The sequence below is a fragment of the Staurois parvus genome, unplaced genomic scaffold (genome assembly GCF_062004578.1).
Source record: "Staurois parvus isolate SC_StPar_1 unplaced genomic scaffold, SC_StPar_1.0 ptg000277l, whole genome shotgun sequence".
In the NCBI taxonomy this organism is placed as follows: domain Eukaryota; kingdom Metazoa; phylum Chordata; class Amphibia; order Anura; family Ranidae; genus Staurois; species Staurois parvus.
In genome coordinates this window covers 1647490-1665130 of record NW_028318073.1, presented here as the reverse complement: position 1 = coordinate 1665130, position 17641 = coordinate 1647490, and the positions used below count along the sequence as shown (strand labels likewise).

At 42.0% G+C, this 17641-nt stretch overlaps 1 protein-coding gene across 6 annotated transcripts in view; it reads left to right on the top strand.

The window, feature by feature from the left end:
• Positions 1-17641, top strand: part of MAP4K3 (mitogen-activated protein kinase kinase kinase kinase 3) — a 478522-nt gene that overhangs the window by 158347 nt on the left and 302534 nt on the right. For all 6 annotated transcript variants that reach the window (XM_089681775.1, XM_089681773.1, XM_089681774.1 and 3 more), the window contains exon 5: positions 12758-12813. In XM_089681775.1, coding sequence (XP_089537901.1) covers positions 12758-12813 — 56 coding nt within the window. The remainder of the gene's footprint in view (positions 1-12757; positions 12814-17641) is intronic.

Genomic DNA, 17641 nt, shown 5'->3' with positions numbered 1-17641 from the left:
TATATTAGTTTTGTGTCGGTGTCTAATTCAATTAATATTTTGTGTATTTTTGCAATTCCATGTCTCCTGTCTCCCCGTGTCTCCAACAGTCTCTCCAATGGATTCCATTCTTTTCTAGTTCTTACAGGCTTTGGGAGACTCTCAGAAGTGTTTCAGTTGGTAATATCGTAATCTATCCATCTTATTGAAAACTTCTCCCTTTTTTTTCTCCAACTCTCTATATGATCCTAATTCCTCCCCAACCATTATATCTCTCAATTGCGCCTCTTGTTTTATGATCCATTTCCCTGCGATGTTTTCCTGTCCAGGGGTAAAATATTTTATATTCCTTAGTGGCATTAACTGTGAATTAAAAACCCATCCCTTTTGTCTGTGTAACATTTCCCACACTCTTAAAACGTTAAAAGTATACATACTTGTGCTATCATCTAATCCCCTATATTGTGCAGGTACCCATATAATCTTACTTAAATTTGTTCCACTCAGTGTATTTTCAATTTTGACCCAACTTTTCTCAGGATTATGAGTCCAATCAAAAATTCTCGCAATTATCACCGCTTTATAGTATCTCTTAAAGTCTGGTACACCCAATCCACCTCTTTCTTTACTTCTAGTCAGCGTTTCTTAGCGTATTCTAGGCTTTTTATTTCTCCATATATATTTTATTATCATTTTTTTAAGTTCTTTAAAATATGCCTCTGGAAGTTTGATTGGAATCATTTGAAATTTATATAGTACTTTGGGCACAATTACCATCTTTATCAGGTTTATGTGACCTATCCAAGACGGGTTTCCAGCTCCCACTCTCTTCAGCTCCTCCTTAAGCTCGTTTAGTAGTGAAATATAGTTAGCTTTATACAGGTTCTTAGTTGAGGTTGATAGTTTTATCCCCAGATACTTTAATTCTTTATCTCTCCAAACAAAAGGGAATTCGTCTTGTATTTTTTCTTTTTCACTATTTTTAAGGTTTATATTTAAGATTTCGGTTTTTGTCGGATTAATTTTAAAATTTGATAGTTCCCCATATTCTTTCATGATTTTCATTAAGTTTGGGAGTGACGTTCTAGGATTTCCAACATAGAACATCAAATCATCCGCATAAGCCGCCACCTTATGTTCTCTACCTCCTATCCTTATTCCTTTTATATCTATGTTCTTCCTAATCGTGGACAATAATGGCTCCAATGATAAAACATATAACAGTGGGGATAATGGACATCGCTGTCTTGTACCATTTGACATCTCAGAAAGCTCCGATCTTCCTCCATTTACCATGATGGTGGCAGTAGGCCCTCTGTTTAGCCCTCCAATCCACTTTCTCATTCTGTCTCCCATCCCCAACACTTCCAAGGTGTCCATCATGAAACCCCAACTCACTCTATCAAATGCTTTCTCAGCGTCAATCGACATCAGTATCATTGGGGTTTTCCTTTTTTTTACCTTCCTGTATGAGCAACAGTGATCTCAAGCCGTTGTCTCTACCCTCTCTCCCTGAGACAAACCCCACCTGATCTCCATGTATCCACTCCGGCATCAGATCTTTTAGTCTATTTGCCAAAACCTTTGCGTATAGTTTAGTATCTACATTCAGCAGCGCTATTGGTCTATAACTCGCACACTGCGAGGGGTCTTTATCTTCCTTCTGAATTAAAACTATATTAGCCTGTAAGGATTCTCCCCTTATCTCCATCCCATTTCCCAGAGTGTTCATATATATCTTCAACTTGGGTATTAGTAGCTCTTTATATTTTTTATAATATTTTACCGTATACCCATCTGGACCTGGGCTTTTCCCCACTGCAGTACCTTTTAACGCTATTTTTATTTCCTCTAATGTAATTTCTGCTTCTAGAGAGTTCCATTGTATTTCACTTAATTTCGGTAGACCTGCCTCCTTTAAGTATGTCCTTCTTTTTTTCTCTATTTACTGTTTTAGTTTTATTTAATATATCCTGGGGTGTAATATTATATAACTCATTATAGTAATCTTTAAATACTCTTGCGATGTCTTTAGTTGAGTGTACAAATTCACCCTTGGGATTTCTTATTTTCTCTATATAATTCCTATTTTTCTTTTTCATTAAAGTTCTCATTAAGTACTTTCCTGGCCTATCTCCCCATCTATACCTTTCACTTATTACTTTATTAAAGACTGTTCTTTTTTCATCCTCCATTACATTCTCTAGTTCTTCTTCCTTCTTTATTATTTTCTGCATCTCCTTAGATCTTTCCTGTTTATGAGCCTGTTCAAGATCATATATTTCAATTAGCAATCTATTAATCTTTTCTCTCCTATCTTTTTTCTTTTTTGCCCCTATTGCAATGAGTAGTCCTCTAATGTAGGCTTTGTGGGCCTCCCATACTGTTGCACCCGACACATCCTCTGTTTCATTCTCCTCAAAAAACATTTAATTTCCCTCTCGATCTTTTGATCGATCACTTCACCATAAGGAGTGCCTCATTCATTCGCCACACATAGCCTTCTCTCTCTTCTCTACCCCATCTTGACTTCATTGCAACAGGGCATGATCTGACAGAGTACTTCCTCCAATTTTTACTTCTACTACAGACTCTATAAATCGATGTTCTACCAATATGTAATCCAATCTAGAGTAAGTCTCATGTACATGTGAAAAAAAGGTATAGTCTCTATCTTTCATATTCCTAATTCTCCATATATCCACTAATTGACACTCATGCATCAGTTTCTTTAATAGTCTTAAGGACCTGCTCTCCTCCCTCCTCACACAAGAAGTAGTATCCATCCACGGGTCCATCCAGACATTAAAGTCTCCAGCTATTATCATACAACCCCTTTTGAAGTCCATCAATCTCTTCAGTACTCCTCTCAAAAATGTCTCCGGCTTCTTATTTGGACAATATATGCTAGCTATTGTACACTCAATTCCCTGTAGTTTACCTCTCAGAAACAAAAACCTTCCCTCCGGATCCGTTATTCTCTTCTCCACCTCAAACCTTATATTCTTTGCAAAACCTATAGCAACCCCTTTTGTTCTTTTAATTGGTGAGTCCACATAATACCATGTCGGGAAATATCTAGTCTTCAGCCTAACCTTTGACTCCATTTCTAAGTGTGTTTCCTGCAAAAATACCACCGAAGATGTTCTATGTTGTAGTTCTTTCAATAACCTGAATCTCTTCCCAGGGCAACACAACCCCTTTACATTATAGGTTATAAATTGGATTTCTTCCATCTTACCCTACTCCTCTTAACTCCTTCTTCCTCCTTCCCTTCCTCTTTCCTGTTTCTCTTATCCCACAGAGTGTTACCGTCCCCCTACTGTTTTTTCTAACCTTATCCCTCCACCCCTCTCCCAATAACCCCCTCCACACCCCAAATACCTCCCTCCCTTTCCCAACCCCCCTCCCTCTTTTCTCTCCCCAACCCTCTCCCCCCACCCACCTACACCCTCCCCCCTTCATCCCCCCTCTTTTTAGGCTTACAATTTGCCTACTAATCATTTGTGGGCCGATACACACCTTTGATTTACTACCTGGGGGTTGAACTCTGTCCATATACGGCTCTCCTTTTCCCAACCCCCCCGTCTCCTTATCTATCTGATTTGATATCTTCTTACCGACCGTTGGGTGTGAAAACAGTATTTTAAACATATAAATCCTGGAGAGAGAAGGAGGTAAAATAAAGAAAGAGAGAGAGAGGGAGAGAAAAGAAAAAGGGCCCCCCACCCTCCCTCTCCTTTGAACCATTCCCCTCTCTATCCTCTCCCTCCTACTAACTGCCAATCCTCTCTCCCCTTAGCCCCTATATCTCTTTCTTCTTCTTCCCACCCTGGTAACCTTATTCTCTGTAAATCAAGTCTATCACAGAAGTCTCTCAAGTCCTCAGGAAATCTCAGAATAGCCGTGAGTCCATTTTTCCATCCAATTAAACTCGCCTGGGCTCCCCATCTATATTGCACATTCTGTTTTCTCATCAGATCCACCAGGGGTTTTAAAGATCTCTTTCTCCATAATGTCTCTGGTGCTAAGTCTGCAAAAATTTGGATATTTATTTCTTCATACTTAATATTTATTCTTCCTTTAATTTTCTTCCAAATTTCTTCTTCATCACCCGGCCTATGAAATTGGATAATTATATCTCTCGGTCTTTCTCTATCTTTTCCTTGTTGGGCTTTTCCTATTCTAAATGCACCGTCCAATTTAAACATTTCTGAAGTAGGTCTATCCATTATGGAGTTTAAAATTTTACACATTAACCCTTTTAAGTCCTCCCCCTGTGAACTCTCTGGGACGCCTCGTATCCTGAGATTACTCCTTCTATCCTTATTTTCCTGGGCCTCTATTTTATAAAGCAATTTCCTTTGATCTTTCCTGATTTCCAATGTCCGTTTCTTAAGTTCTGAGTTATCTTGGGCATGAATTTTAAGTTTTTCCTCCGATTCTTCCACTCTGTGTAATAACTGCCCCATATCATTCCGTATTATTGCTATTTCTTGCTTTATTGATTTTTCCAAGTTTTTAAACATTTCTGCTATCTTTCTTATTCGGCACTTGTAATTCCCTTTCCACTTCTCTTCCCTCCTTATTTTCTATCATATGTTGACTACTGTTGTCTGTTCCTAGGGATAGTCTAGGACTTTTTTCCATACTAATTTCCATTTCACTCTTTTCGTTTATCCCCGAGGATCTTTCTGGGGTCACACTTCCCTGAGACGTGTACTTTTTAATCGAACCGGTCTGGGCTCCTTTGGACCCACTTCCTTTAACACTTTTATTCGTCATATCTTCCTAGAGACTGAACTCTTCTATAAACACCAGGGAGTACTCAAATAAACACTGGGGCCCGGATTTGGCCCACTATTTAATTGTCCGTTAAACTTTCATTTCCATTTCTAGGGTCACTTAATCCCCTTTTACTCTTCCACACCTTCACCTTCATACCCCCTAGGAATCCCCCTTCTCTGCTTCACACAATGTTCCTTTATATCATACCAAATGATATATACCTAGCCCAAGCCGCTCTCACTCACCCTCCTCTCTCTTGCTTTTTCTGTAAAGGCAGCTTCAGGCTGCTGGTGTCAGTCTCTCCAAGGAATCCTTTCCTTCGTTGGGGGGGTTCCTCAGGGTAGCTTAGTTTGATAGCTGGGGATCGAGCAGGGCATCTGGTTTGATATCCTTCTAGGGAATCCGAGTAACAGACTGGGAAGCAAGCTGGGGAACAGGCCACGTGTCTCTCTCCCCTCCGTACGCAGGCCGCCTTCTCCTTCTCCCAGCGCTCCCTTGCGGCTACCCACGTGGTCCCGCCACGTCACTCCGTCTCCCTGGCAGCCCGACGCTCTCTCCAGGATCACCGCTGACCAGCCTAGGGGAAACTGACAGCCGGGTCCACTCTCCACCCCCGGGGGCTTCTCCTCAGCACCCAAACCGAGACCCCCTCTCTCACAGGTAGGTCTCGGATAGATGACTTTCCCGCTAGGACATTGGGAGGGGGTTGGGATCGGAGACTATCGGAGAGCTCCTACATCTTGCTCTCCCACGCCGCCATGCACAGGCACCGCCCCCAACTCAGGAAGCACTCCCCTTGTGATGTACATTTGACCTGTTTCAAGCAGGTTTTGTATTCCCAGAGTTCCTATAGAGATGTGTTTTTTCTTATGTTCATTGACTGACGCAGCTGCTTCTTCTTTATCGATGACCAAATAGGGTTTTATAGCCACACCTACAGGAGTAGGACACTAGGCAGAAAAAACTCGGCACCTCCTATGGGCAGTCCTCTCTGGGCATAAAACCCCCTCTCTGCCTATAGCCTCCAGTCATTCCGCCTAGTGTCTCAGGAGTATGGACGTGCTATTCTGCTGGAACTTGCGGTCCCATAGCCTTTTTCCTTTTTTTTTTTTTTCTTCCTCCTTTCCTTTCTTGTGGAATACATCGGGCTACATTCAGGCTGGGCAACGAGCCGGTTGATCTAAATCCAGTGGATACCCCAATCTGTCCAGCGAGCACGTGCAGACCATTCGCTGCATGCTCAGTCAGCCACAACTTTGCCCCATTCTGGCCTGGGGCAACCAACAAGTTAAACAGCTCATGGGGACACATATTATGGAGCACCTATAATCTGTGTCCTTGTTACTCCTGGCTGACAGCCCCCACTACAGGGAAAGGAGGATCTGTCATGGGAGCCTTACCCACATGCTCAGCTAGACTGGTATTTCATCTCTGGATGTGTTTTGGGTGCCGGTGCTCCCTGGGTTGGTCGATCCTTACAGGTTTCTCCTCCTTCCCTAGAGGCCTAGGTTGCCTGACCCCCCCCCTCCAAATTTGTGTCATTGGACTTGGGCTGGGGGATGGTTGGGACCCACAGTGATGGGCGTCCATAGCCAGGGCCTTATGTGCTCGGTCACAGGACCTGTGAGTCTGCCAGAGAGAGGGGGACTTTGGTTGTGCCACGACAGCTACAGAAGCACCCCCCCCTCCCCTCTTACCCCCTGGCAGGGATTGCTTTGTGTGGGAACCTCACTATTACAAGGTGGATGCCTAGGGATGGTGTTGTGCTTCATGCTCTTTTGACTGTGGCAGGCGAGCACCACAACTCCCTTACCTAGCAGGTGTTGTGTGCTTTGCCCCTCGCCCTCCCACTGGTATCCGCACCACACAGTTGTACAGGCTGTGAAATTTAGGCCACGGCCTATAGCGGCAGGAGCTTGCATCACCGTTTTTATTGTGGGCATGGCCATTACTGCTGTTCAGGAGCAGGGGCGGTTGCGGCTCCTTGCAGATGGGGCTGCTAAGGGTGGAGATAGCCCTGTGGGGTCCGGGGCCATTTTCGCAGCTACTAGTGGTGCTGGGCAACTGATTGGTTTCCGGGTGGTCTTAGCAGCCAATCACCAGCTTGCTAACGTGAAAAGTTAGTTCCGGCAGCTCCTGTCTTCCATCCTGTACTGCGATACCTCTTGCTCTCCGCTCTGCTGTACTCCTTTGTAAGGTGGGAGAGTGCTACCTACACATAGGTGTGTGTGTTTGGGGGAGGGGGGGGGAATGAAGGGGACAGAGGACACTGTTTTTGGGGGGCACAGGATAACATTGCTATGGGGGGAGGACACTATGGGGGTGATGTGAATGGGGGCCCAGGACACTGCTTCGGGGGTGCAGAGGGGCAGAGGACACTACAGTGTGGGGGCGATGTGAATGGGGGGCACAGGACACTGCTATGGGGGGGAGGGGTAGAGCAGAGAACACCACAGTGGTGGGGGGGGGATGATGTAGAGATATGAAGGGGGGCAGGACACTGCTATGGGGAGGCAGAGGACACTGGGGGGGGGGATGTAAATTTGTGTCTCTGCAAGTGAAATCTGGGCATCAGTTTTTCTGCACGTATGGTGTGAATAAGGCCTTAAACTGTCACTCCACTCAGACCAATATTTCAATTATGGAAGGGGATGCCTGGAAGAATTATCCACCTGGTATCTGTGATCTGCTCTCAGTGCACTAGCCAAGACCTGAGGGGCCTGGAATGAATTATGGGGGAGCCCCTACTCCATTATTTATTTATTTATTTATTTTTGCCTGGGTGCCCCCATTAATGTCTCTAGCAGATGCCATTCTAGGATAAATGTCTCTTATATCTGAATAAAATCCCTGGCCATTTGTGTTTAGTGATAGAAGTAGAATGAAGCAGTTATGAGCTGTCCTTTTGGTGACAATTTAAACACACTTTTTTCTTTGTATATGTCGTTGTTGCAGGAAATTGTATACATCACATACAGTAGATGACCATTCACAAGCAGGATCAGGAAATTCCCTACTCATAATAATCGAGTTTTCCTTTTTGAGGCTATGTTCACACTAATGCAGTGCGGTACATCGTATGTGATTCGCACAGGAACCGCACCGCATTCCTGTGCAAATCACATGCGATTTGTGTGTGGTGCAATAATTGGAGCCATATGTTTTGTATGGCTCCAATCGCACCACACCAAAAAGGCGCAGGATCCTTTTTTGGGTCCGCACTAGAATCGGATCGCATGGGTATTCACACCTACGCGATCTGATTCTGCACATCTCACTACGTTTTGCGTTCCAATTTCGGGGTGTTAACTTAACATACATACCCACATCGGTTCCCATGAACGGGTTGCGATTATGATAAGGTGCGGGATTCGCATAGAAAACGCTTCAAATTCCGCACTGCATAAGTGTGAACCTAGCCTTAATGTTTCAGTTTAAGCATTACTAAAATTGCCACTCCCAGCCAGATTTTTTTTCTTTCTTTTTTTTGTGTGGTAGCATTGTAAATGGGCACAATATGCTGCATTTCATCAATTGCATTGGATATAGATTATTTAACCACTTTTCATCCAGAGGATTTACCCCCCCCTTCCTGACCAGGAAATTTTATTGCTATACGGCACTGTATTAATTTAACTGACAACTGGGTGGTAATGCAACGTTGTACATAAATTAAATTTATGTACTTTTTTTCCCAACAAACAGAGCTTTCTTTCGGTGGTATTTGATCACTTGTGCGGTTTTTCTTTTTTGCGCTATAAACAAAAAAAGACAGACAATTTTGAAAAGAAAACAAAACAATATTTTTGCTATTAAACATGTCCAATAAAATTTTTTAAAAAAAATCAAATTTTGTCATACATTTACACCAATATGTATTCTGCTACATGTCTTTGCTAAAACAAAAACCCCAATACATGTAAATTAATTGGTTTACGTGAAAGTTATTGCACCTACAAATGGCGGTATATATACTGGATTTTTTTTTTTTTTACTAGTAATGGTAACTGCCACTGACATCCCCCGTGACAGTAATACAGTGATCAGTGCTAATAAGAAGGGGGTTTACATATTGGACGATTAACGGGTTAACTGTGTGTGTTTTACTGTGTAGACAAGCTGCTTTGTAATGCTGTGCTATGCAGAGCAATACAAAGCAGCCTGTTCATGCTGACAGGGGAGAGATCTGTATTGTTTACATACAGACCTCTCCCTTGTCAGCTTCGCCGACGATCGCCGAGTCTCGGCTGAGAATCGGTGGCCAGGGCCCAGTGATTGACATGCGGCGCGGGTAGAGCGCGTGCACGTGCGCCCCCTAACCAGGCATACAAAACCACATACAGTTGTGTTCAAAATAATAGCAGTGTGTTGAAAAAAGAGAATAAAGCTCAAAATCCTTCTAATAGCTTTTATTTCCATACACACAAATGCATTTGGAACACTACACATTATATTCCAAATCAAAACATAAAGAAAAAGATATCACATTTGTGTTGTTCCTCTAAAAAAATTGAAGAAAAGTGAATATTAGACTGTTCAAAAAAAATAGCAGTGTTTGTATTCTTCTTTACAAACTCAAACATTCACTATATAAACTAAAAAAATGTTTGAAGATTTTGCTTTCCTTTGAATCACTTAATATTTAGTTGTATAACCACTGTTTCTGAAAACTGCTGTACACATGTGTTGCATGGAGTCAACCAACTTCTAGCACCTGTGAACAGGTATTCCAGCCCAGGATGATTGGACTACATTCCACAGTTCTTCTCTATTTCTTGGTTTTGCCTCAGAAACTGCATTGTTGATGTCACCCCACAAGTTTTCTATTGGATTAAGATCTGGGGATTGGGCTGGCCACTCCATAACGTCAATCTTTTTGGTCTGGAACCAAGATGTTACACGTTTACTGGTGTGCTCGGGGTCGTTGTCTTGTTGGAACACCCATTTCAAAGGCATTTCCTCTTCAGCATAAGGCAGCATGACCTCTTCAAGTATTCTTATGTATTCAAACTGATCCATGATCCCTGGTATGCGATAAATAGGCCCAAAACCGTAGTATGAGAAACATCCCCATATCATGATGCTTGCGCAACCATGCTTCACTGTCTTCACAGTGTACTGTGGCTTGAATTCAGTGTTTGGGGGTCGTCTGACAAACTGTCTCCGGCCACTAGACCCAAAAAGAACAATCTTACTTTAACCAGTCCACAAAATGTTGCGCCATTTCTCTTTAGGCTATTCAATGTGCTCTTTGGCAAATTGTAACCTCTTCAGCGCGTCTTTTTTTCAACAGTGGGACTTTGCCGGGGCTTCTTGCAGATAGCTTGGCTTCACATAGGCGTCTTCTAACTGTAACAGGTCATTCCCAGGTAACTTTAGACCTTCTTTGATCTTCCTAGAGTTGATTGTTGGCTGAGTCCTTGCCATTTTGGCTATTCTTCTATCCATTCGAATGGTAGTTTTTCGCTTTCTTCCACGTCTTTCAGGTTTTGGTTGCCATTTTAAAGCATTTGCGATCATTTTAACTGAGCAGCCTATCATTTTCTGCACTTCTTTATAGGTTTTCCCCTCTCCAATCAACTTTTTAATCAAGGTACACTGTTCTTCTGAACAATGTCTGGAACGACCCATTTTCCTCAGAATTTCAGAGACAAATGCACTGTAACCAGCATGTACAACATTTGCTGCCTTCCTTCCTTAAATAAGGGCAATAATTGCCACCTGTTTTTCAAAGAATGTATGACCTCACTAATAGAACGCCACACTGCTATTATCTTGAACATGCCCCTTTCAATTAGTGATTCAATTACACAGAATCAGCAGCATGCATATCATGACTGTTGGGTCTGTTGGATTTCTATTATTCTACTACACCTGCTAGTAAATTATTTGCTATGTAGAAATATCATTTCTACCAAAAACAGTGCTTGATCAGGTTAGTGATGTCTGACTGCTATTATTTTGAACACAACTGTGTGTGTGTGTATGTATATATGTATATATATACATGATTTTGCGCATCCCTGCCGCCCTGTAGCAGTACTTTTGCTATAGGGTAGTCAGGAAGAGGTTAAACATTGTTTAACCACTTGCAGACCAGCTGTGTATACATCTCTGGACTTTGACTGGTTAAACCGGGATGATGCCAACAGTGTTTTTCAGCTGGTGGTCAGCTTTTTTTGTAAAAGCAATCCTAGCGGATAATTGCTTTTACAAGCAGCGGTAGGGGGCGTCACGGCAGCTGACCAAAGAGCTGATCGGAGACTGGAATGGCTCCATTCAGCATGTGGTCTCATAAACTGGATGCAATGAGCATTCATCACTTCCGGTTTCGTCATGTATAAACCGGGCAATTTTTTAATCGGAAAAGCATCTGATCACACTGATCTTGGTGTGATGCTGGTAGGTTAATTGGATCCTAATTAGGGAACTTAGATTGTATTCCCCTTGAGGGTTAGGGACTGATGTGAATGCACAATACATATGTAAAAGTGCTGCGTAAATTGACGGCGCTATATAAGTACCTGTAGTAATAATAATAACAATACATGCATAAGTCAAACAATGTCCTTGAATATAATAATAAAAAAAAAAACTAATGTAATGTAGAGTATGCTTATTCTTTGGTATGTGCTTTCGGGAACTAGTATTTTATAATATTGTTGCATGTTACAATTTAATTGTGTTGCATTCAAGTCTACTTAGAATTGTATATACATGCTAGCACAAGTAACTTTGCTGCTGCAAAGGAACCGGCTTTACATACACGATGCTTCAAGGTTTACGGCTTTCAGATCTTAGCTAGTTCTGGTATGTTCAACAAAATTCCAGTAAAATTAAACTGCTTCAGTCTCTTGTTTGTTTTGTCTTTTAGCTGTGACTAAGCAGTTTGTGTGAAAGACATAAAGGTTTCTGCTTTCATGTCTGTATTCCTGTGCACCTTCACAATCAGGGTGCTTTCACGTGGACACTGTTCATTCTGTTTAACAGGGGGTTCTTGAGTAGATCTCCAGCTGAGTCAGAACAGAATGGGACGGATGTCACTTTTGGGACATTGTGCCCATTCAGGTTTTTGTCCTCAATTTGACAGCAGACTGTGGTGGACCCGTATTGGACCGGACAACTGATGGATATAAGCAGACTTGTGTCCATGAACATCAAGCTAATGTGTCACGTTTAGGTGCGAAAAAGGACATACCTTTTTTGTTTTTTGCCGTACCTGGAACAAACTCTGTGGTAGGCAGAAGAAAACCAACACAAGTAAATTTACATCCACCTGCCCATAGACATACTTGTAATTTCCAATCAGGTCCACCTGAAAAACTGACCGGTGGACCTGTTCGAAAACCCATGGGAAAGGGGCCCAAATCTTACAGTCAAGTTAGGCAATCAGAATGAAGTGGTTTCATATCAAAACCGTAAATTAGTGGCCTGGGATCTTTAAAAGGGACCAATAGACAACTCAACTATTATAATACATTAGTTATTAATACATGTATTCATATATATTGTGAATTTGAATTCAGTTGTCTGTATTCTTGGTGCCTATTAAAAATCCCAGGCCACTTATTTATGGGCTTTATATGACTATATAGGGATGTGGCACCTTGCAACTACTTTCAGTAGTCTAATTAAGACTATCAGTTATGAAGTGGTTTAATTTTACTGAAATTTTTTTTAACTTGCTAGCACACCTTTAATTGCTATCTTATGCAATTAAAGTGAGAGAAATCTGAAACATTTAGAAAAATATACTTGGTTTCTTAGCAAAACATAAGTATATAATCACATCTAAAAACACAACTGAGCACAAGTATGATTACCATTGCAACATAAATGTAATTTCCATTGTAACTCCTTGGTGTTAAATAGGTGCATTTTGTTGCTTGAATTGAAAGAAAATTACTTATTTACTGCATATGCTTTGCCTTGCCTTGATATAACCTACTGTATATTAAAGTGTTCTTTGTTTTGTTTTTCTATTCTACAGTAACAGGGCCACTGTCAGAACAACAGATCGCCTATGTTTCCCGGGAAACGCTACAGGTATGCTGCTAGTTAGCTGCATTTTCTGATTCAAAGATAATCTTTAAGACTTTGCTGTCAAAGGAATTTAACCCAGAATACAGTGTTTAAAAGAGAAGATTGGGAATAAAGAAAAAAAAAACCAGCAATACACATATACCCACCTAGGTGGATGCAGCATTGGTCAGATGTCCCCCGCCTCCTCAAAGACCACTCAGTTCTCTGCCTTCTCTGAACAGAGCTGGTGACTCGCAGTCACTTTTTTGTGCTCTGCCCCTCCAGTGCTCACGAGCACCAGGCTGTGAAAGTGGCAGATGTGGCTGGCGGACGGAGTAGCTGAGCCAGTTGTCTGTCCAGACATCCGAGTGGAAGTCGGGATCTCTCCAGAGCCTGGGTCAGCTCAGTGACATCAGCCAATGAAGGACTTTAGCCCGTTGTCAGTTGAAAATGGGTCACAGGAGTGTGCAATAACCACTTGCCCTCCTGAGGACTTACCCCCCTTCCTGACCAGGCCATGTTTTGTGTTACAGCACTGCGTAACTGGCAGTTGTGCTGTCATGCAACGCTGCACCCAAATTAAATTTACGTCCTTTTTTTCCTCCAAGAATTGAGCTTTCTTTCAGTGGTATTTGATCGCCTGTGCATTTTTTATATTTTGCACTATAAAAAATAGATCCCCGGGGGCACGCACCCGGCAATCTCCATGATCGCTATGTCCTACGGACACAGCTGATCACATAATGTGGTAAAAGGCCAATCACAGCAGCCCTTTACCACGTGATCAGCTGTGTCCAATGACACAACAGATCACCGGTAAATGCAGTTGCCAGTTATCAGCTGCACTTTCCTCACATTGTCACAGCATGATAACTAGCAATTGTCAGAGGCCCAGCAGTGCCACCGACCTGTGCCCATCAGTGCCTAGTAGTGACACCCACCTTTGCTCCGCAGTGCCACTCATCAGTGCCATCAGTCAGTGCCGCCTATCAGTGTCCATCATTGTTGCATATCAGGGCCAGCTCATCAGTGCTGCCTATCAGTGCCCATCAGTGCTGCCTATCCGTGCCACCTATCAGTGCCCATCAATGCTGCCTATCAGTGCAGCCTTATCAACGCACATCAGTGAAGGAAAAAAAATTACCTGTTTTCAAAATTTTATAATAGAAACAAAGAGAAACTTTTTTTTTCAAATTTTTTGCTCTTTTTTTTTGTTTAAAGCGCAAAAAATAAACACCCAGTAGTGTTTAAATAGCACCAAAAGAAAGCTCTATTTGTGTGAAAAAAATTATAAAAATTTCATATGGGTAAAGTGTTGCATGACCGCGCAATTGTCATTCAAAGTGCGACAGCGCTGAAAGTTGAAATTTGGCATGGGCAGGAAGGGGGTATAAGTGCCCAGTAGGCAAGTGGTTAAACATGTCCAGTAAAAAATTAAATTTCGTCAGAAATTTAAGGCAACATGTATTCTGCTACATGTCTTTGCTAATAAAATCCCAATACGTTTATATTAATTGGTTTACATGAAAGTTATAGTGTTTACAAGTGGCGGTATATAGACTGGGCTTCTTTCATTTTTTTTTTTTTTTTTTTTTTACATATTTTTACTAGTAATGGTGGCAATAAGCGACTGATAGCAGGACTGCGGCAGGCATTCTGACCCTGGGAGGAATTGACTTGATGTCACTGACATCCCCAGTGACACCAATACAATTATCAGTGCTAAAAAAAAAAGCGCACTGTACTAATGGCACTGGGCAGGAAGGGGTTAACATGAGGGGCGATCAAAGGGTTAACTGTGTGCTGTTTCACTATGTTCTGTGTCCGTGTGCTTTACTATAATCACATTGCTTGCATGGGTGTGCTATGCACACTTATACATACAAACCAATTTGCATGAGCCGACAGGGAGGAGAACTGTTTTGTTTACAAACCGTTCTCCTCACAGTCGGAGATCCTTGGCAATCACCGGGCGCCAGCGAGTATTCACCAGCCGGGACCCGGTGATTGATAGCTGCGGCCGCGAATGCCAGAAATGCAAAAACACGTATATACACGTGATTTTGCACATCCGTGCCACCCTGTAGCAGTATTTCTGCTATAGGGCGGTCGGGAAGCAGATAAAGTGCACTCCTGTGACCTTCAGGTGAAGTAGAGCCAAGATCAGAGGCTTTTACAGCTCTTTAATTTCCTACATGTTGTCCTGGTAGATCTCAGCTTCTAAAAGGTTGCCCACCTATGATATAAGCAGATTAAGTTTTATTCAAATATAACTTCTTTTCAAAGTTTTTGTTTTTTTATTATTATTATTATTATTATTATGGATTTATATAGTGCTAACAGTTTGCGCAGAGCTTTACAACATGAGGGCAGACAGTACAGTTACAATACAATTTAATACAGGAGGGCCCTGCTCATTTGAGCATATAATCTAAGATGCAGGGTCAAGTGATACGAAAGGTAATAGCTGTGGGGAAAGAGCTGATGGAAAAAATAAAAGTACGGTTGTAAAGTGGGGGCAGAATAAGCTCTGAAGTGAAGGGTTTTCAAGGATCATCTAAAAGCAAACAGCAGGATATAGTGATTGGGGTAGGGAGTTCCATAGGGTGGGAGAGGCTCTGGAAAAGTCCTGGAGGCACACATGGGAGGGAGCTAGGGAGAGTAGGAAGTCTTGGGAGGAATGAAGAGAACGATTAGGTTGGTATTTTGAGATTAGGTTAGTGATGTTGCTGGGGGCCAAGTTGTGGATAGCTTTGTAAGTTGTTAGTATTTTTAATTTAGTTTGTTGGGTGAGCGGAAGTCAGTGGGAGGGATTGACAGAGAGGACTAGCAGAAACTGAACAGTTGGTAAGATGAATGAGCCTAGCAGCAGCATTCATGATGGACTGAAGACGGATAGCCTATGTAAAAGTAATCCAGTGATGAGGGAGTTGCAGTAGTTGAGGCGAGAGAATGAATGAACTAGGAGCTCTGTGTTGTCATTGGTTAGGAAGGGGCATATTTTGGAGATGTTGTGTAGGTTGAGGCAGCAAGCTTTGGACAGTGATTGGATGCTTACACCTAGAACTTTGGCTTGTGGGGAAAGGTTGTTAGTTGTGCCACTGATCTTGACAGAGAAATAAGGAGACTAGGCACATGGGGGAGGAAATAATATGAGCTCAATTTTGGATATATTGAGTTTGAGCAAGTGGTGTGATGTCCAGGCTGATCTGTCTGTTAGTAAATTAGTGATATGTGAGGAGCCTGAGGCGTGATCTGAGGAGTAGAGAGATCAATTTGGGTGTCATCAGCATAGAAATGGTATCAGCTGACCCAGGGAGGAGGTGTATGTCGAGAATAGGGGAGATCCAAGAACAGAACTTTGGGGACCCCGCCAGAAGAGAGTTGGAAGTAGAATTGTAAGTAATGCTAAAAAATGGAAATTCTCAGTGAGGTGGTCGCTCAATTGGTGTAGACTAGACATTTAAGGAGTTTGGAAAAAAAGAGAAGCAAAGAGATGGGACATAGGTTCTTATGATTAGTGGGGTCCAGTGAGGGCGTTTTAAGTATGGGGGTGACTAGTGCATTTTTTAGAGAGTTGCGGAAGATGCCAGAAGAGAGGAGGAGATTGAAGAAGTGAATTAGTGTAGAAAAGAACCAGAGGATGACCATAGCATTTGCAAGGGAACAGGGGGCAGGTAGTTAGGTGAATGTTAGGGAAAAAGTTTAGCAACCTTGTCTATAGTGGCGGGGTTGAATGAGGGAAGTAATGATTGTACCTGTGATCTGAGAGATTTGTGATCCCTGAAATAATTATACAAAATAAATAGAAAAAGCGCCACACTATTTAAAATAATAAACTATGTGTCAGCAGCAACACCCACCAAAAAAATTATATATACAATTAATTTGGCAAAGTGAACAAAATCTCATAAGGGTATATATATATATATATATATATATATATATATATATATATCAACCTTATATTTAGTGTCCAAAATAAACTAGTGTCCAAAACAAAATCAAAATATTCTCTGTGACTTCATAACACTGTGAATAATCCACCACCGAATGAATTAAGTGAACGATGTCCAGATACTAGACGTGGTAATTCTTAATCACGTCCAGGTAATCAATAATGGTGAACAGTATGAGGGATAACGTATCAGTACCAAGAGCAATACTCTGCAGCCAAGGATCTCATGATGAATCTCTCCATTTAATTCCATACCTCCATATATGCATGAATCACACTCAGGGACAAAGGAAAAAGCATGATGGTGCAGTACGTTTAAAACATATGTAAATTTAATAAAAGCTCAACCAACTCACAAAAAAGGTGTTCAGACAGACACCAGCTTAAACAGCAATGCAATGAGGTGATGAACGATCCCCGCTCACCATGGATCACCTCCGACAAACACTGGGAAAAGAACGTTCTGACGTCAACATCGAGTAGGCCACGTCCAATGCGTTTCATCACCATGTCGTGGACGTTTCATCACCTCATTGCTGTGCATTGCTGTTTAAGCTGGTGTCTGTCTGGACACCTTTTTTGTGAGAAGAAAATGGCCTGGTCAGGAAGGGGGGTAAATCCTCTGGACGGCAAGTGGTTAAAGTGCACGTTGAGTTAAAAAAAAAAAAAAAAAACATAGGTAGCACATCTCTGCAAAACATGCATCTTTCGCAATTGTGCCTGGGATTTTAGTGTAGCAGAGACAGAACTGTCAGCTTAAACTGGTAGTTTAGAAACAACTGTATTTTTGGTCTAATAAACCAGTATTTCTTATTCATTGAAGGACACAGCCCTACTGTAGATCAACCACTGCTCAGGGCTCTTGGGATTCTAGTAGATCACATACAGACAGTA